Source organism: Colossoma macropomum, unplaced genomic scaffold (genome assembly GCF_904425465.1).
Source record: "Colossoma macropomum unplaced genomic scaffold, Colossoma_macropomum, whole genome shotgun sequence".
Taxonomy (NCBI): domain Eukaryota; kingdom Metazoa; phylum Chordata; class Actinopteri; order Characiformes; family Serrasalmidae; genus Colossoma; species Colossoma macropomum.
This window is the reverse complement of record NW_023494787.1, coordinates 8,925,450-8,945,675: the sequence shown is the minus strand read 5'-3', so window position 1 is coordinate 8,945,675 and position 20,226 is coordinate 8,925,450. Positions and strand designations below refer to the sequence as shown.

General features: G+C 39.3%; 1 protein-coding gene across 1 annotated transcript; it reads right to left on the bottom strand.

The window, feature by feature from the left end:
* Nucleotides 1-252: 252 nt before the first annotated feature.
* On the bottom strand, nt 253-20,193 carry jpt1b (Jupiter microtubule associated homolog 1b). Its single transcript, XM_036566060.1, has 5 exons — nt 19,998-20,193; nt 15,788-15,927; nt 9,357-9,472; nt 5,633-5,657; nt 253-790 (listed from the first exon to the last, which is right to left on the bottom strand). Exons 1-5 carry the CDS (start codon nt 20,051-20,053, stop codon nt 648-650), a joined length of 480 nt encoding a protein of 159 aa, XP_036421953.1. The 5' UTR covers nt 20,054-20,193; the 3' UTR covers nt 253-647.
* Nucleotides 20,194-20,226: the final 33 nt, after the last annotated feature.

The window sequence follows — 20,226 nt, the reverse complement described above, 5'->3', positions numbered from 1 at the left end:
ATTGTGCAGTTTATTTAATTACTATACACTGGTTCTTGTTCTTCACAGGCTCTCTGTAATTAGCCTACATTTCTTTTTATGATACATGCACTTGTTTAGTTCTAGAAGTAGGATATCTTCAGAAAAGTGTGTTGTGATCTACTTTATCACGATAATGAAAACATATCGTCATACTGCCCACCTCCCTGTCCCTCCATATTGCATCACTCCTATAAAACCCTTCTCTTAACTACAAAAGACCAGCAAAGGCAGTGAAATTCATATCAATCTTTATTTGTTCTTAGAAATTTTGCGCAACAAATCTTTTTCTTCCTTTGAAACGGTTCAGCGCTGGGGACCGTCCGAAAGGATTCTTGGTATCTCCCAGCATGGCCTGCGCTCTTCACGATGGGCTGAAATGGAGCTTTTACATAAAGTGCTTCTGCCAACGATCTTTTTTTTGTTGTTTTGCGATAGAAAAACAAAAATACAGACAGGTGGTAGTGGACAAAAACAATCCCATGGCTCACATGAGGAGAGTGAAAGAGAGAGTGATTTCCTTAAAAAAAGGGAAAGAGAGTGGGAGAGAGAAGGAGGAGGAGAGAGAGAGAGAGAGAGAGAGAGAGAGAGAGAGAGAGAGAGAGAAAGAGAAAGTTCAATGAGCACCCTCAGCCCAGTATGAGGCTGGATTTGCCACCAGGAGGGTTTCTGCGGCCAGCAGGGGTGCCGCTGGGCACTGAGGAGCCAGAGGGCTGTGGCTCCTCCTCCTTCTCCTGCGGCTCCTCAGGGGCCTCCACTTCCTCTGACAGATCTAGACATAAACACACACACCGTACAAGTCACCATTAACCCACATGCTTATGAAACAAACTGCAATACACATTCTAATTAGGCCAATCCTGAAATAACATAATAATATAGACATACAGTAATATGCAAAAGTTTGGACACCCTGGTCAAATTATGTTTTTTGCAAACTGGAAAAAAACATTAAAATGTGTCCTGTGCAAAAGTTATGGCACATTTTATATTACGTTACATTTTATATTGAAATTTTTTCCAATATGTTCAACTCAGCAAGAACATTTACAGAAAATCACTTTAAAAAATCAACAGAACATGTTATTTGACCATGGATATTCAAAGTTCTGCATGCAACTGAATAAAGGTATAGATATACATTCTCAGAAATAAATGTACAAAACTGTCACTGGGGCAGTACCCCACTTGTCACTGGGGTTGTACCCTCAAGGGTACATCTCAGTCCCTAGTCAGGGAACAGACTGTACCATAATCCACTGAAATTATATTTTCTAAGTTGTATTGACTCCACCCACCCCGTCTCATCTCCAGGTTTTTAATTTTATTGTTCTGTTTTAAAATACTTGGTAATTAAATATTTTTAGGTTACTTTTCATCTGGGAAAAACTTACTTAAGGTACACAACTGGACCTTAAAACTACTGTTGTACCTTTAAGGGTACATTTACGTTGTTTGTACTCTGATGAATGAAAAATGTACCTGCACAGAATCTTTATTATGACTAGTATACAGTTATATGTAAAAGTTTGGGCACCTAACTAAGCTAAGTTAAGTAAAGACATCCTCTGCAGAGAACACACTTCTGCATTGTGCTTTTAAACTCACAATTACTGTTTGTTTGCTTAAATGAAAATATTAGGGTTACGTCCAAGTCTCCTCTGCTGCTGCCCTCTGCTGGTCTTTTGTGTTTTTCTTTCTTTGTTTGTTTCCTAGGTGGAGCTGTTTGGATCAGCTGATCTGGTGAGACTGATGTCAGCTGACTACCATGCATATGGTGTTTTCACCATGTGGTCCATGGTGGTCTCTAGGCAAGCTGTGGTTTTTGCTGCTCTCTGAATGTTGTACACCTGGTTGTTTTTGGAGCTGTAGACCAGTTAGACTTATGAACTAGATTTTTGATGCTTCTACTAGTGATTGAGACTCAGTGTTGTTTAGCTTTTTATCTATTTCATACTTGTACCATATTGCCTGGTCCTTATTACTATACCTTAGAAGTCACAACTATGTAGGAGTGGGTGCCATATATATGTGGAGGTAGGCTAGCTCCTGCTTTTCTTTTTATATTTTCTTTTGGATTAGGGAAGGCAGATTCATGGAGAGTGGTTTTAGAGGTTTGTTTGTTATTTTGGGGTCAGCCCACCATGAAGTCAATACCTTTGTGACCATTTGCCTTTATAAATAATACAACCTATTCACTTGAGCATTATATCGGGGTGCTGGTCTATTTGTTTATGTTGTTACCTCTTTTCCCCTAGGCTAGACTAAATCATGTGTGGACAGTTGAAGGGGGTCGTAACAATTAGGGGAAAATAACTATCTGTAGCCTGTGCTGCACATGCGTCATCATTCAGTGTTAATGTGCCAGCAGCGCCTAACTTCGTTGTTAGTGTCAGTAAATGCTGCAAAAACAATGCATCTGATCATTTTTCGCCTTTGTCTTGCTCTAATAATGAGAGCTAATTATATTTGTGATGACTGTTTTGGCCAGTGAGTTCATTTATTGTTGTTTACGGCGCACATGATTTACTCACATGATGAGTTGGATGTGTGCATGTGGGTTATTTCAAGGCAAAAGGTAACGTTGCCAAAAGGGCTAGGATGAAGCCTTTTTTCATTATTAAGTTCTGTTGCTTTTTTTTCTAGCCATATTTCAGTAATTCTTGATCGTATCAGATTAAGTAAAAAAAAAAAAACAACAGAATTATGGTGAATTCTCCTGGTGATTTCATGATGTACTGAATCATTTCCTAATACAGCTGCACAACGCAGTGAACGCTCAATACTTCAGTACTGCAACGTGGCAAATAACTTAAAACTGTAACTTTTAATTCTTTATTTAAATTAGCTAGCATCAGGTAAGCATTGTGTTCCTGTCTTCCTTCTTTCAAAAATAAAGATGCCAAAAAGGGTTCCCAAGAGCTATGCCACAGAAGAACTTTGCTTTACTTTCAATTAGTGGTTCTTTTAAAAATGCAACTGGATCTGTTTGTCCCGGCATATATATATATATATATATATATAAAAAACATTTAGGTACCTTTATTTTAACCTTTTCAACTCCTTGAGACCACCGGTGTTTCCGAAACGCACTGTCATATTCTTTATAACTTCATATTTCATAAGCTACATTCAAAAGGTGGATGTCATATGAGAGCTGTAACTGTCTTCTTTCCAGGCAAATAGATGGGTAATGTAATTTTAAACCCTTATAATAGAAGAAGCTGAACTCACAATTTTTTCTGTCTACTGAAAGTCGACCCATTTTTCCATTTTTCCTTATGTTTTGTATTTTTGGCTTTCAGCAGTAAATTGTAAGCATATAGCAATATGTGTATGATCATAAAACACATTTTCTGTTAATTTGAGGGGAGCTTTTAAAAAAACAAATAAATAAATAAAATAAAAATGTACATTTATTTCATGCAGTTACTGAATAATTTGCCTTACGATTTGGTCATGTAAAGTCAGATGGAAAAACCAAAATATACCATGGTCAATAAGAGGTTAAGAGTCTATAGATAAATCAAATTGTGCATGCTTGTTCGGGCAGAGATTCACCCAGGTGAGCATTTATTCTGCAAGGTGTATCCTGTGCTCTTAAAAGAATGCAATCATTTCAAAATACAAACTCTTCACTGCCCTCTGGTGGATATTCAGTTTAGACTTCTTACGTTTTTTTCTAAAAAAAAGCTTAATAAGTAGCTAAATCATTTAAACATGGTCTAATTCTGCATGTTCTGAAGTTAACAGTTTAACAAATTAACCATGAGATGAACTCAATACAACTTAAGATTCATCACACTGTGTTTAAAACAAATGCAAAATGGACTGTATAATCCACTGGCCCTGTACTGAAGAACCATGAGAAGTCTGAACTGTCTGACCCACCAGGGGGCAGTATAGTGTTGTACATATTGGTGAGAGTTTTCTCTCTTGTTTAGTCCAAAGGACAGTAAAGACTACAACAGCTGTTTAAAGGCTACCACACACCAGATGTTAATCTCTGCAGTAGCATATGCTTACTAATTTATTGATTTATGATTGTTTTTTAATTTAATTTTAGACTGGGGCATACAATTCAAATATTTCAATACTGATTTGGCTTTATTTATTTATTAATTAAAGAATAAACCTCTGCGGCTGCAGACACAAAGGCTATGTGAGGATGTTGAGGCCAGGGCGCAGAGAGCAGTGCTGCCGTTCATAAATATTTAGAGTGGATGTTCTCTGCAATGCCAGGGAAAGAGTGAAGCTGAGAGGATTTCACTCAATCTCGCCTGGGCTGTCGGACAAGACGCTCTGGGAAATGGGTCACATCATTACAACTGCATGGATTTCAAGGGAACTTACTATATAGGCTTTTGTCCTAGAGGTGATTAATGAGATTACAGTGGCTTGAGTCAAAGTAGCCAAAGTAGTCTCAAGCCACAAGTACACAACAGCACCTGGATGTACTGCACTTTTACAACAGGACTGAGACTGTAGGATTACAGTATACACAGTACTGTCTTAGGCACCTAAGCAAACTGTTTAAAACCATTTATTTCAGTAGTATGTGTGTTTTGCGAGTCAAAACATTAGAATAAATGCAAACATACATTAATGTATTATAAATTTCTTAAAAAAATAGTTAACATTTTTTGGATATTTACTTTTGAAAATTTCTATTCTGGCCATATAAGTATGCACCTCTGTAACTGACTACAATCAGTTATGAACTTCAAAATAACAAGATAAATGGATATACTGATCAGATATTTCCTTCTTCTCTATTTCTTGTTTAATTTCAAACATTTGCTGTGTATTGCCTCATGTGGGGTCACTGAGTGTTTGAGTAGTTTAGATGCCTATTTTAAGTGAAGTGGTTCAATTAAAAATAGGTCATTTTCAAGCTAAGTAGTCATTATTTTCAATATCGATATTAGTATTGGAAAAGATACTATAGTAGCCATTGGTAGCAACTATTTAGAATAGTTACTGGGTAATTCATAGCAGTCACTGGGTAACAAGTCTGGATAATAAGATTAATAACTCAATATAAGCCTAGAGTTTCATGGGTTGAAAGTAGGCCTCGTTCAATGTTGGCCTGTGTCTTTTCTTATCTTTTCAGGCATAATTTCTTTGCAAACAATCCATTAATATGTATAATTCTGTATTAATGAAGAAACATGAAGGAATGGAGCTGCTTTACACTGTAAAAATTTGATTTTTTTTCTGATTCAAATGTGTAAATTATCTCCACATAAATAAAACATATTACATCAACACAACATTGTGTTTAGGTTTACATGCTAGAACTCTTTTTTTCAGTGTGCTGCCTTTACTGAAGAGCATAAGGGTGTGGGTGCTCTTCATAACATGCTGCCTTCCACTGCCCATGTAACAGTGACACTGTTTACCTTAATGTGTCTCATGTGCTACTGTTTAAAAAGAAGCAGTTATGGAGAGACAGAGAGAGAGAGAGAGAGAGAGAGAGAGAGAGAGAGGGGAAGGGACAAGCTTCTTAAGACTGATGGAAACTAAAAACTTTCCTTGCTGCCAGTACAGTGGCTTTTATGAGGCCGGGCATTTGCTTAGGTTCATGCACAGACGGAAGTAAATTAGCTCTCACCATTTTCTTGCTCGTGATTCTCTTGCTGAAAAAAAAGTAACAGAGAGGATTAACAGTTTGACTCCTTACAGTCATAACTCGTCTCAACGAAAACACAGGCTTAACTTTCAAGCAAAGGTTCAGCCAAAAATCTAATTTACACATTTTACCCCTTGTTCCAAATGCAGTCAATCAGCAAACACAAGTTTTCTTCTGGGGTTGTGCACTGGGGTTAACAAGTAATGGAAGCTTATATCCCCTCAGTTAGCACTGTGCAAACTGCATCTCTAAATCTGTGTCGAGTTGTTGAGTAATCTCAAATAGACTTGCTTGTGTGGTTTCTGACACTGTGACTGTAATGTATATAAATAGACAAGAGTACTCTGCATAGCTAAAACCAGTAAAAGGACCATCTTAAGCCTGAATTTTGCATGTATTTTTGTTCATTTCTATAGATAACAGTGTCTAAAAAAGCAATCTACTTAAGAAACATGTTTGCTGTATGCCTGTGCCCTTAATGGTGAGGAAAAAAAACAGGGGTTTATATTGCTTTACCGTTTTGTCTTGTAATTTTGTGACAGTCCTAACACTGAAGTGAACACCGAAGCAAACGTTGACTGGAAGCTTAATCTTTGTCAAATAAAACGCAATTTAATAAAAGTTGTGATAGTAGTATGATGTCATCATTAGGCCATGGAGACAGAGTATGTGTGTTTTACTATTCTCACTGTAAAATGCTTGGTCCATGCTATGTGAAACACAGACTCTAAGGCAGCTCTGTCTATAGTCAATTTCGAGTAAAGCTGTTTTATTTAAAATAACACGATGCGCTGATGAGCACTGAGCAAACAGGCTACGAAACCGAGCCGCGCTGCTAACACTCTGAAGTGAAGCTAGAAGACAGGCGGTGATGTAAACAGTAAAACAATACGGTCTCTCTACAGCCTATTTTACCAAAACAGTTTTAAAAAATCATCATAAACCTCGTAATTCCGTTCAGTCAAACAGTGTAAAGTCAGTGTAAAGTTGGTTTACATCACACAGTATCAGGTGGTATCGGATGTTCGGTGAATTTTTATGAGCACAAGTATGAGTAAATGAGAGCGTTATCTGGTATCCGTACTGATGCATCCCTACGCGGAACCGCACTTAATCCACTAAGAAAGCACAAAATTGCACAAACTTTACTGTCCAAGAGTTTGTAGTCACTTAGCTTAGCCTGACGTCTTCTTCTCTGAAGCCATTTCGTAGCTGTTTCACCTCATATATGAGAACTGATACATGTTTTTACTTGAGTGTTTTTCCCAGGACCCGAAGGCTTTTTTCTGATGTCTTAAACCTCACACCGCAGTGTGAGGTTGTCCTATAAATGCACGCAATAAGAAAAGCAGCTTTTTGTACAGGCATGATATCTGCCTGCTGCATCGAGCACATTCAACCAGCGCAGCCGTCCTTCTAAAACGATCTCATCTATGTTAGGTACAATGTGCTATTAATGCAGGATATCACATCACCCAACTTGTTAAAGTTCAGTTATGTTCACATGTGGGAATAACAGTGTCTTGCTATGATTTGCATGAAGTAAATCCATAAATGATCCGTCACTGGGAACCTTTACCACAGTAGCTCATTTAACCTTCATCAGGCTCAGGAATAGTTGGTTAACTTGACTCCATTTGGGGTAAGGGGAAACCTGTATGAAATAAATAAAATGTTTGGTCTCTAAGACTAAAACAAAGGCCAGACAACTTGTCATCTGCAGCCTGACGTTAATCGCGGTTAAAAAAAAACACTGGACTTTCTTCAAAGGTGCGTGGCAGTACAACAGGTTTGAGAATATCAAAGCCAGTTCAATCCTAACTTTCATTTTACAGGATTTTAATTCATGTTTTACAACTGCCAAATAAACTAAACATGAAAAGGATCAAGTAAACATGCTTTAAAACATGTCGCCGTGAGTAATGCGTCACTATGCTGTTTGTGGTCAGGCCTTGGTGAAGTAGTCCAGAGGAGATCAGCTTTAGCATGGAGGGAAGTTCTGGTCATATAGGGCAAGTGTTTCCCAAGCTTGCTCCTGGAGAACCCCTGCCCTTCACATTTTAGTGTTTTCCTGCTCTACCACACCCACTTCAACTCAGGAAGGGCTTGTTAATCAGCTGATTAGTTGGATTAGATCTAGAAGAGGAAAACCAACAAAATATGCAGGGCACTGCTGTAGGGCCAGGCCACTCCTCTTCAGCATTTTTTCAGTTCAAACGCACTTCATTCAACACACTAGCCATTTATCATGCCCCAAGATGGGACTGTGTGGTCTGTTCTGCAGTGCTGTGGTTCCTGCACAGCAGTAACAAACATGAACGAAGCCTGCTAGTCAGTACAGCCACTTTGACCACAGACAAATATGGACAAAACACTAACCTGTACAAGGCAACTGTGGAGCTTTTGCTGCTCCTTACAATATAGCTCCAAACCTACTTAACCTTATTCTACTAGCAGCGCCTGTGAGTAATTAACGAAGTAATCAAATTTACACAATATCAACATACCCTAAATGCCGTTGATCAGTCAAGATGTGTTTAATGTGCAAAGTGTGCTTTTTTGGTTTTACACTGAATCTACAAGGCTAATGACAATAAGTTATGGAAGCTTATAGTCACCAGCACCTAACTTGCATACTGTTATCTACAAAAGCGGACAAAGATATGGATTAAAATCATGGCTGATACTACTGTTTTTATTTATGCAGTGTACCCTTCTCCATTTTTCTAAATAACAGTACGTCATACAGTGTCAGCAACTACATAAGCAAGTGAGAAAATTAATGTGTGAAAAGGCAAAACAGCTCCCCATTAAAACAACAATCATTAATTTAAAAATGTAAACTGGCTGTTTTAATATTTCAGGTTCACTAAGCGTAACAGCAGTGTAAGGAAATGAGCCGAGGACTTTAAGAATGGCATCACTGAATCGTCAATGTTCATCAATGTTTTTTTTTTTCGCTTCCTGTTACACTGGTTTCTTATTTTGTTTGTTTGTTTTTTATGGTTTAGTTCATAACACCCAATCAACAATGCTGAATCACTGCATGTTTTGTTGATGTGTAAATCTGTATGTTAAATAAAAAACTGCACATTTAAAAAATCTTGGTGATGATCTGCCAGAATATACAATTCTACAGTGAACTAATCTGAGTCCCAGATCTTTACATGTCCAGCTAACGTATTTTCCCCTCTATATCACTATATAGTGGAAGGAAAGGATTTATCTGCTTGAAAATTTCCACCGGGTGCATGATGGGAAATAAACTCAAAACTCTAGTTGCAGTCTTGCAAATAGTGACCCTGCAAGATCCCCAGTCTTTACAAATTCATAGTCTGTGACTAAAAACTGTGACATTGTCTTTAGATGTGAGAGGGTGTCAGTCTTTCTTTCAAAAGTCTTTTAAAATTCTTCTCCAAGTCTTCTAGTGTATAGTTAGCATAAGCTAGACTGCACTTTGTGCAAATGCTAACTGATGGGGTATAACTTTCATTACTTGTTGGCTACATTAGCCTCTTATCTCCAGTGCAAAACTAAAGAAGTCTTAGCTGAAGATGTCTTGGCTGATTGGCTACATTTGGGGGCAAGGGAAAAACGAAATTTTTTGGCAATCTTTTGCTCTAAGATTACAGTGGTTAGTAGCTCGTCATCCCAAAGCAACTGCACTGCCACTCACTCTTTATCTGAGTCTTGCGTATTCACTTACCACAGGGTTGGACGGGAGCTGGGCAGGGGCGGAATCGTTCAGGTAGATTGGCGGCTGGGGGCACCGCCTCAGGGGGGCGGAGTGTTCCCCACAGAGCACACCGGAGGCCTCCCCACCTGCAAGAAACACATCAAAGACATTGTCAGAAAAGAGAGGTATGAAGGGGCATGTTGGTTTCCTTGCATTTTACATTTAGATGCCATCTAAGCACTGGAATAATCATAGCCAGTGCTCAAAAATGATCAATAAAAGTGAGATTTTACTGCAGGTGGAGTACAGAGTTAGTACAAACTTTAAAATCAAAATGAAAATATTCTGCATATTCTGTTGTTTTTTTCCTCTAGTGGACAAAACCTCATTTGGTCATCTTAAAGTCAGCAAAGTGTCCAAAAACGTTGTCCACTGGCAATAAATCAAATGTTCTTTTTTTTTTTTTACACAGAGCAGATGTATAAATCACAAAAGCCACATATGGAATACAGATCACAGGCTTTACATAGTGACAAACTACAGAGTGGGTCTAAGTGAACACGAGGAAAAGCTGACATAATAAAGATGATTTGATGGCTGTATGACACAAAACGAAGCGACACCAGACTTTTAAGAGTCTGTTCTTTCTCCCATGTCACCAAGAAGAGAGCTTTACCAGTCCCTCCTGTCTTTCTCCTCTATCTCTCTCTCTCTCTCTCTGTGTCTCTGTCTGGTTAAGGAAAGAGTGAGGCACATTTTCCACTGCTTTAGCTCTGTCAGATTTAGTGTGGTTTCATGATGCAGGAGGTGGAGTCAGTGAGCTGATGAGTCCTGTGTGTTTTAGCCATTAAAATCTGTTCATACAGAACAAAAGACTGAAAGATATTCAGTACTACAGAATGTGATTTGAATTGTGAAACGTATTGAGTACGTATGCCCAGCTTTTTATTCAGTCATGATGATATCGGAATCATATTTGCATAGGTAAAACCCTGTTTCCAAAAAGGTTGAAAAACGTGAATAAAAACAGAATGCAATGATTTGCAAATCAATAAACCATATACTCAATTGAAAATACAGGGAGATTCAAATTTTTACAACCATGAGGTGCCTAGGAACCAATCACATACCAACTGAAAGAGGGGGTCATAGAGTTGCTGACTGTCACCGGAAGATGACTCCCTTCAGTCTGCGAGGAGATGGTGACCCCTGAGCAGAAAGTGTTTTGCATTCTTCACTTCAATAAAAGTGAATCCATCATAACTGTGCAACGTGATTTTCGTGGGCAGTGAACCTCCAACAGCTCAGAGTGTTCATCGTTGGTTCCACAACACTGGACGATCTCCGAAATCACACTGAAAGAGCCGTGAGTACAGCGACACCCAACATGCTCAATCGAGTATGGGATGAATTTGACTATGGCGTTGATGATGTCCATACAGCTGGAGGAGGTTCATATTGAGCATTTGTAAAATGACATAATAAACTTTACGCTCACTTAAACCATTTAGAATTTACTGCATTGTTGTTGGGGCGGGAGCATCTTTACCACTGTGTTTCATCACCTCTTCTTTTAACAACACTCTGTAAGCGTTTAGGAACAGAGGAGACCAACTGCTGTAATTTTGAAAGTTTTCCCATTCTTACTTGATACAGGATTTCAGCAGCTCAACAGTTCGGGGTCTCCTTTGTCGTATTTTTGTTTCATAATGCGCAAAAATGTTTTTAATGGTTAACAGTTCTGGACTGCAGGCAGGCACCCAGCACCCAGACTCTTTTACTACAGAGCCATGCTCTTTTAATACGTGCGGAATGTGGTTTGGCATCGTACTGCTGGAATAAGCAAAGCCTTCCCTGAAAAAAACTTAATCTGGACCTAGCTAACATCAGCTAGAGTAGCCTAGTGAGCAAAACCATGAGGCACTCTAGTTTCACAACAGCAAAGTGTAATTTATATATATATATACAAATACAAGCAAAACCGTCACATTTGACACTCGTGTTAAAACATAAAATTGCCTGAATTCACTCAATTGTCGGGCTGTATATTTACTCTGCCCTCATGTGATAAAATGTACTGAATACCCAAATTGTAATTTCAGTATTTGAACACAGCATCTTGAACGGGTAAATGAACACTCAAGTTCATACACATTTCTCTATAATGTTCACCCAGATTAAAGTAGTCACAATTTCAACTTTGGCAAGTATGTGTTGGCAAATATGTACATGACAATTGTTGAATATCCACATCAGTCCACAATTCCTATATGGGTGCAGCCCTAAAGAAATATATATCATGTCCATCTCAATGGATATTTGGAAGACACTTCACCGACAAGCTGACAGGATCTGTACATATGCGTAGATCATGTGATTGTAAAAACCTCCCATTATCTCCAATAACACTGTAACAAAGCAGTCCTAATCCTGATGTTAGGCTCCAACCTTAAGTCTAACTTAACTCTAGCTTAGAACTCTGAATCTTTAATATGTAATGAGTAATCTCAAATATGTTGTTAATGACACCTGTATGACACACTACTATCTATAAAAAAGGACAACTGTACAGGCAAAATTCAGCCCTTAAAATGGCTGCTATTACTGTTTCTAGCCAATAGCCTAATAACTGTGACACATGGTTTTGTTTAAAGTTTTTTTGTTTGTAGACTAAATTTATGGCTATTAATGGTTAGATTTCTCTCTTATTTTCAGAGCGAAATTGAGCTAATTTGCCACAAAACATTTCTTCATCATCGGTCTTTGTCAAGGGTGCCAATAATAATGGAGCTGACATATTTGTTTTCCCATCAGTCAAGTCTGCTTAAGGCTATTTAGCTCAATACACTATGTGCCAAGTGTTTTACTTGTGAGCAAGACTGGCTTTGTAGCTCCAGTGCAAAACTATAGAAGAAAATGTCTGCATAGGTTAAGAGTAAAAATTAGATTTTTTTAACCAAAATACAGAGAAAAAATGCAAAAGCCTTTAAAAAAGTTCTTTAAAATCTGTTTTTTTAAATAATACTCCATTTATGAGAACAAAAGAGCAGTAAAAGTACAACTGCATATACGCACCTCCCTCAAACCTGTATTTGACCACAGTAATGGACTGTATCTATCAGTCTTCCACCAAAAATTAGTCATTCACCCAACAAAGAGCCCTTTTGAAACAATACAGCAGTGGGGGATAATGAACTTAGCTGGAGTGGCTGTGAGAGGTGCCATTGTGCCTGCGTTTACTCTCCACAGCATGTCTCTCTAATGCACAACCTCTGGCTCTGCCGCATTAGCCAGTTTGGCAACATGTGAGGATTATCATGAACATTATTAAATCAGGCCTTCATCTCCACCTGATCCCTCAAACACCACCAAAAAAACCCACTTTAGCCATCTCTCTCTCGCTCTCTCTAGCTTGTGCGCTTGCTGTCTGACCCTCCCTTTGCCTGTCTGTATTTGTCTATTTGGGTGGATCCCTCTCTGCTTGTTAGGACTATAAAAACACATTCATGCGCTTTTTTATGCCTCAGTCTGAAGGTGGGAAATTGAGTTGGTATTCTTTAAAATGAGGAGAAAATGATGAACATGATATTAGGCTATAAAAATTAATGTCACATCCATGCAATGTCATCTAAAAGCTGAACACAGCCAGAATCCCCTCTATGATTTTGCAATGTCAAACTTTTTTCTTTAAAAGACTATAGCAAGTTTGTAAAATATATAAAAATGGGAAGAAGAAATAATGATGCCTGGTTCAATGATTTAAAAGACTGAAAGTTAAGTTTGTCTATCGAATGTATTTCACTCACTAGGGAATTAAGCTTGGACCAGCAGAATAAGTTAGCAGCAGAATAAGAACTTGGCTATTTATTCAGTAAACCAGCTAAACAGACTATGAAACACATCACCAAGATTTTAAAAGATTTATATCTTGAACTTACATCTGTGTCACTGCTGCTATCTAGATAAGCAACACTCCAGTCTGTCTCTTTACCTGACATAACACTACAGCACATCTGTCTCAAGGCATCTTTGGAATGTGCACTGTGTAACTGTTACACGAATCCAAAACTAGAATATTTCGATTAACGAAGCAAAAAATTGAACGTACATACTTAAAACTTGGGTTAATTATGAAATGTAAATAATATTTTGTGGTATTGAAAAAGGATCAACACCAGAAAATATTCTAATGCTGTAAAATGCTGTTCGAGAGAGTCCAAGAAACCTTGAGTATTGGTCGATACCGATGCCAATCTGATATTTTTCCTTTAAAAATTACTAAGCTTCAAAGCTAACTGGACGGCTTCATAGCCCCCCCCAATTCAGTAGGTTCTTCCCACATACCATCCACAATGGATTCGGGGAATTGGCATCATCAGTGGTGATGAATCCATATTTTATGCAGCTGTCTGAACATTTTTAACTGAATGATGCTTTTTCTTGGTATCATTTTCATTTTATGTCCATATCATGCAGCCATACTGTGTCAATACGTCCTCTAGTTGCATCTGTGTATTCAGAGTAACTGTGAATTATGTGAAAAAAATCAATTTGAATCGAATCATGGACAAATTTGAGACTTCATGATTCACTGAATTGCTTCTTAAAGAATCCAGGCACACGTGTGTGTTCAGTATATTCATAATCATAGTATATTTCAGTCTAAACTCATATACTCATGTGGTTTGTTTGTAATGATACCAAATCGATCAGAGATTAAATCTGAAATTTCATGATTCACTGAATCATTCTTAAAGAATCAGTATCGAAACTGAATCCTCTCAGGTCAGACAGTTACAAGGCTGCTGTCTGTCTGTCTCTCTCTCTCTCTCTCTCACTTAAAATCACTGCTCCATGGATCTCTCCCTGCTACAGTATGCTGGACTTCCTGTGGTCGAAGCCACAGAAGTTTCTTTGTAAGGCTGCTGAGTCTCCACCTGCCAAACTAGGCTTTGTGCAAAGGAGGGAAACAAAGTCCCACGACTTTCTGCCAGCTCCCACGAACCACAGATTAACAGCCATTCACAGCCTAGGAGCAAAATCACCACTCTCAGACTAAACATAGACGAATCTAGACTGCTCATAAGAATTTGGAGCTGACTGTCCTTTATCTGCTTAGGTTTTATAGCAAAGAAAAAGCACATGGATGTTTCTAATCAACTGGCCACAGATGAACTGCTGATAGCTTTAACAGGTATTGAAGAAGAGATAGTCACAGACCCTGTGGTTTAAACGCTTTAGAAGATAATACTACCTATTCAGGCTGGCTGGAATTGTTTGTGGATGATGTCACACAGTATCGCGTTGCCTGTAATCATTTCACTGCCCTTACTAATCAGGAAGCGGAGCTGAGTAACCAGACCATGAGGTCACCTCTACTGGAAATGACGTAGCAGGCCACTCGAATAAATCACCAGCTGAGCAATTCACAGTGTACACAGGAGGGCCTAGTGGCAGCTCACTTTTACTCTTGTTTTCCCGTTGGACAAAAGTTGCATAAAACAGCGACAGTAGACAAAAGTCTGTACTCTGTCCACTTTTATAGCTAACAATATATCATACCGTGTCTGAAAGCACTTAACAACTTGACACAGTCTGAGGCAAGTGTGTGCTGATTCAGGCACAGTGCTAATAGGTTTACATGAGCAAACATGAATTGGCTGATCGACTATATTCACTCAACTATTCCTTTCTGCTTCCCTTCCTTAAAGGGGAATTCCACTGATTTTTCAAACGTCCTGCATAATTAATTCCTTAAGATATAAACACAGTCATTCAGTGTGTTTGATATGAAATGCACCACTCTAGAGAAACTTTTCAAGTCTAGAATAGTTCAAAGTGGTGGCAACAGGAACCAGATGTCCTGAATGTCTCTAAATCCTCCCTTACATAAAGTTATTACAAGAAATGGTAACAAATAGGCTGCCTGGTGCCTGAGATGTTTATTAATGTTAGTTCTGGCATATAAAAACTCAGAAGGACGTGTGAGTACACTGGTGCTTTTAGATAGTAAATAAAATTTTTATATTTGTGTGTGGACATCACAGCCCCTTGTTCCTATGACCACCACTGTAAAGAAAGAGTCGGTAGGTTTCTCAACAATACAAAACTGCAATTCTAATGAATTACTATGTTTAAATCCTAATGATTTAATTCTGCAAAGATTTTTTTAAAAAAGGTGGAATTCCTTTTTAACACCTCTGATTCAACTCACAAAGGGTTTGATGTAGGGTGTGTTGGGGGTACCACAATAAATAAATTAATATTTACACATACAATCAAACTTTGACTAAATAACACTGGTGACAGCAAGACATTTACAACAACCTTACACCCCAACCACTCTGCATTCACAGCTTCAGTAAACATGGTCTTGCAGGAAAAGGACAAGCCAAACAAGGAAGGCTTGATAATGTGCTGGAGAGCCAGTGCGTGTGTGTGTGTGTGTGTGGTATGTATACTGGGTGGGTTGTTCCTTCGATGGGCGTGGGGGTCGTCAGGCTCAGCGAAGATGTTGGAGGCCATTCTGTTCTTGCGCACCGGCTTCTCCTCATCTGTGCCGAAGCAAATGTTAGAAGTTCCGCCAGGGGGCCGCAACACCCTGCAGAAGAGCAGAGAAGTCCACCGGGTGTCAATATAGCTGAAATTTACTTCTTTAATATGGACATTCTGTAATGACCCTCCTAAAATGTTACCCTGGCTCTGAAGTATTGTATCCAGCAATCACAGTAATTATCAGCAATAATTAAAGCATGTTGTAATTTGATATTAATTATATCTCAATCGTAGCTCTTTGAAACAAGGGAAGAAGTTCTGTTGAAGGGACACATTACGATTTGAATTTGATAAGAAGTTTTTGTTTTGTATACAATATTGTTTTCTGTAAAAAAACATTTCAAAATGGCATTTTGTCATTTTTTGACATTAAAACAAATGATAAAGTCAGTGTAGAGCAACAGTACGGAATGTAAATGTAAGTATAATTTATTCAGTAACTACAAGTAATTACATAACTACATTTACTTATGTAGCAACATGATACTGCTAAAGGCTAAAGTAACAGTTTTGAACTGAACCCAGTTACTTTATTCAACTTCAACTCAATGTAAACCATAAATCATAAGCATTTTCCTTCTGTACCGTGACATATTTCTGAGTGAAACATTGTATTAGGGAGGGTCTAGCTCAGTGGTCACCAACCCACCTTCCGGAGATCTACTTTCCTGCAGAGTTTAGTACCAATCTGCATCTGACATGCCCCTCCCCTTTACTAAATAATAATGCATCTGATCCATCCAATTAAGGACTTCTGAAAAGTTAATCAGCTGGAGCAGGTGTGGCAGATTGTGGATGGAACTAGACTCTGCAGAGCAGGGTTGTTGACCACTGGTGTAGCTGCTAGCTGCGTGTTCACTAGGGACATTAAATTTTCATTTAAGGTTGACTGTAAGCCCAAAGTTTACATCTGACTTGAGTCCAAATTTACTTTTAACATGATGGAATTCAACAGAATTGGCAAATTGGACATGACCAAATCTGGGTGTGGAAATCTATGAATGTGATTTGGAAAAATATAAAAATCACCAAGCTGACAGACACACAGTCAGAGTTCTTTTGCACAGGACAAAGAAAAAAAACACGGACGCTGTCACAGATTTGTGGTCACGCTGACATTAAAAGAACAAAACAGCTGCAGGGGATGCTGGCTGGAATCATCTGCCTACACTGCTCAGCTTTAACAGAATTACCACAAGAAGGGTTGGTGTCCACACACACATTTTATACAGTGCCAGTGGGGTTATACATATGTTCCACATGCATTATACATATGAAAGTAATAATATATATGTTATTACTTGCATGCAGTACTGTGCAAAATTCAGAGATCACCCTTCATTTATTCAATTTCCAGGTTAAACAACCATAAAGTACATAGAGTTTCCAGAACTGGAATTCAAAAAATTATTAAAAGATATACAGAAAACGGGAATCCTAACAACTGTGCAAGACCTGGTGGACCCCAAAAATGTCACTAGCAGATAAACAGCACTTAAAGCTTCCATCTTTGAGAGAGAGGAGAGAATCAAGTTCCACTTTTACTTCAGAGCTGAAAAAATCCACAGGTGTCTCTGTCCATCCTTCCACTGTGAGAGGACAACTCAACACTATGGGTCTAAAAGGATGTGTAGCTGTAAAGAAGCCAGAGCCAGACCTCAACATCACTGACTGTGTTTGGGTTTACTTGGATGGTGAGAAGCACAAATGTAACCAACCTCTAATCTGACTAGAAATTCAACAAATGAAGAGTGGTCTCTGACTTTTGCACAGTACTGTATATGTATATTCCGGCTTATTACATATATGTAAGTATCTTCATGTAGTAATATTATATCCCACATCTATTATATATGTGTGTGTACCTATTTGTAATAAGAATCTTTTGAGCCCTAATCTTAACCTCCTAACTAATAAGAAGCAGACTTGCCCTTTCAGTTTTATTAACTTTTCAAAGTCCGAACATTATTCGTTCTTATTATGTAGGAAAACAAACACATATACACACACCCCAGAGATGACTGACTGCTGCAGGGGACACTGCCTAGCATTAACAGAGTTAGCATAAGATGGGAGGGTCTCCACTCCCTAAGCCCTTCTGTCACATACATGCATACCCTACAGCTGACTGGAGCCGACCCCGTCTGCTAGCACCAAGTGGAGATTCCGCTGCTGGATGGTTTTCATTCGTCCCATATGTCAGATGGGCAACAGAACAAGCAACCAAAAATTTGCTCTGGGGGTTCTGATGGTTAGCCTTGATGAACACTCCAGCCGTGATTAACTTTGTTAAGGGGCCGGAAATGGAGTTTGATTTAAAGGAAAACACCACCCCCTTCTTTATTGCATGCCGGACCTGACAGCTGACAGCCAGGCAGCTGTCCTCCAGGTCCAGCAGCACTCCAAAGCCTAACTTCAGGCTATCCTTTGGTTGGGGGGGGGGACAAAAAGTCTTAGCAGATGGGTGGGGGGGCACACACGGATTTACGAAAAACACTGTCTGGACGGTGCTTTAATCATAATACCTTTACTAGCCTTTACCTCCTGCTCGGTAGAGTCCGTTATTTGCCCTGCCTGCCTTTTCTCTAGACCCCACCCAACCATGAAACAGCAGATTATTTTTCCCTCCGAAAGGAGACAACTCAAAGGTGGCATGCCGTGCCATATTCCAGCCAGGAGACGGTTTAAAGCCTCTTGCTGATAAGGGTGTTCCATTTGTTTGAAAGAAGCAGCAAAATGACTTGAGTGGGGCTTTGGGGTGCGACCTACATTCATTCCCTCTGCTGGCCTCATGTCCAGCACAGCATTAGATTAGATTCAGGATCGGGAGAAGATCCAATATGCTGAACAGAGCAGACAAATCTGACTGTTTTTCATATTTTGACTGGCAAAGAATTCCAACCCAGAAATCAACATGTTGCACCAAGCTGATCCAGTTATCTTCAGTCTAAAAGCTTACAGGTTAAATAAGACATTCCTATTTTAAAAATACAGTAAGATAAGAGCTGTTTGACATGTTCAAAACATTTTTCCTTTTATTCAAATTCTGGAAAACCCCTCAGTGGATCCAGCATGCAGCCTCATCAGAAAGTTGGCAGTGCGGCCCTAAGCAAAATACTGAGATAGCTATATAAGACAACCCTGTGTCTATAACGTGAATACTTGTGGCCAGCCAGGCTAACAGTGAAGACAACTGGCTGGGTGAAAGTGAATGTAATAAGTCCAACACGTAGCCAAACCCATAAAAGGACAATAGATGGTTCAGGGCCTCTCAACCAGGCCTGGCCAATGGAGGACAGAACTGGACTAATGTCAGTACCAAACAATATATAGTCATTTCTTCTTCCTATGACAGCAGAATGGAGATTAGATAATGAATGTTCCCTTTCCACCAAAGTTTGTTGGAAAAATCCAGTCAGATCACTGAAGCAGCAAAAATGAAGAGGAAAGAGCAGAGTGGCAGAATGCCAGGGAATTTCTTAGCTAAGCTTAGAGAGAGGCAAAACTTTTGATTTTTGAGTTTTATTAAATCTTCCATACGTAATCAAATGTCTATTTGCTAGTGGCAGTCTGCCTTAGGCTGCAGAGGAAAAATCTCGAATTAAAAGGCAGCAATATAGGGTGGATCAGTGCTGCTCCTATAGACTCTCTGCACTGCCCATTTTTGTGTTTTTCCTGCCATAACACACCCATTTTACCTCATGCAGGGCTTTTTGCTGCTCTGACGGTGTCAGAGCAGATAAGACAGTAAAAATGTGCCGTAACGGGTGGACTACAGGAGCAGGATTCAGATTTACTGCCCTTGCCATGGCTGCTTGGCTCAGAGGAGCACAATCTGTTTCAATAGACTAGATGACAGACAGCAGAGAAACGTGTCATTCAGCTAAATAAGCTGACAGTAAAATACAACCTCAGTCGCCTACGCTTTCTATAGTCTCATCATAGGTACCAGATAACAGCACCATGCCAAATGAACTGGCATCATCATCATCGTCGTCGTCTTCCTTCATCCTCCTCCTCCTCCTCCTCCTCCTCCTCTAGCTGCTGTCCAACTGCCCTGGATCCAATTTTCTTTTGTTTGCTTGAGCGGTTTAGCTAAAGCTGCTTCCTTTTTACCTGGAGCTATTTTTCGCGCTGGGGTCTAGCCCTTGGAAAGTGGTCGTCGTCGTCATCTTGTCGGGGTAAATTCGCTGTCCTGCAATCTTTCAGCCAGTGAAAAAAAACCGTCTAAATAAGTCCTTTATCCCCCAGCTGTCCGCATGGACTCCGCCCGACTTCGACTGAACTGGAATCTGAGCAAGAAGCAGCGTTCGCTCGAGTTCACTCGAGCCCACACGGCCCCGCC

What these genes read in the sequence shown, in the direction of transcription:
- jpt1b (XM_036566060.1), bottom strand. Translation starts at nt 20,053, where the DNA reads ATGACGACGACGACCACTTTCCAAGGGCTAGACCCCAGCGCGAAAAAT. An exon ending in AGCGCGAAAAATAGCTCCAG is followed by an intron (nt 15,928 to 19,997) that starts GTAAAAAGGAAG and finishes GCTCTTCTGCAG; the next exon opens with GGTGTTGCGGCCCCCTGGCG. An exon ending in TCGAAGGAACAACCCACCCA is followed by an intron (nt 9,473 to 15,787) that starts GTATACATACCA and finishes TGTTTCTTGCAG; the next exon opens with GTGGGGAGGCCTCCGGTGTG.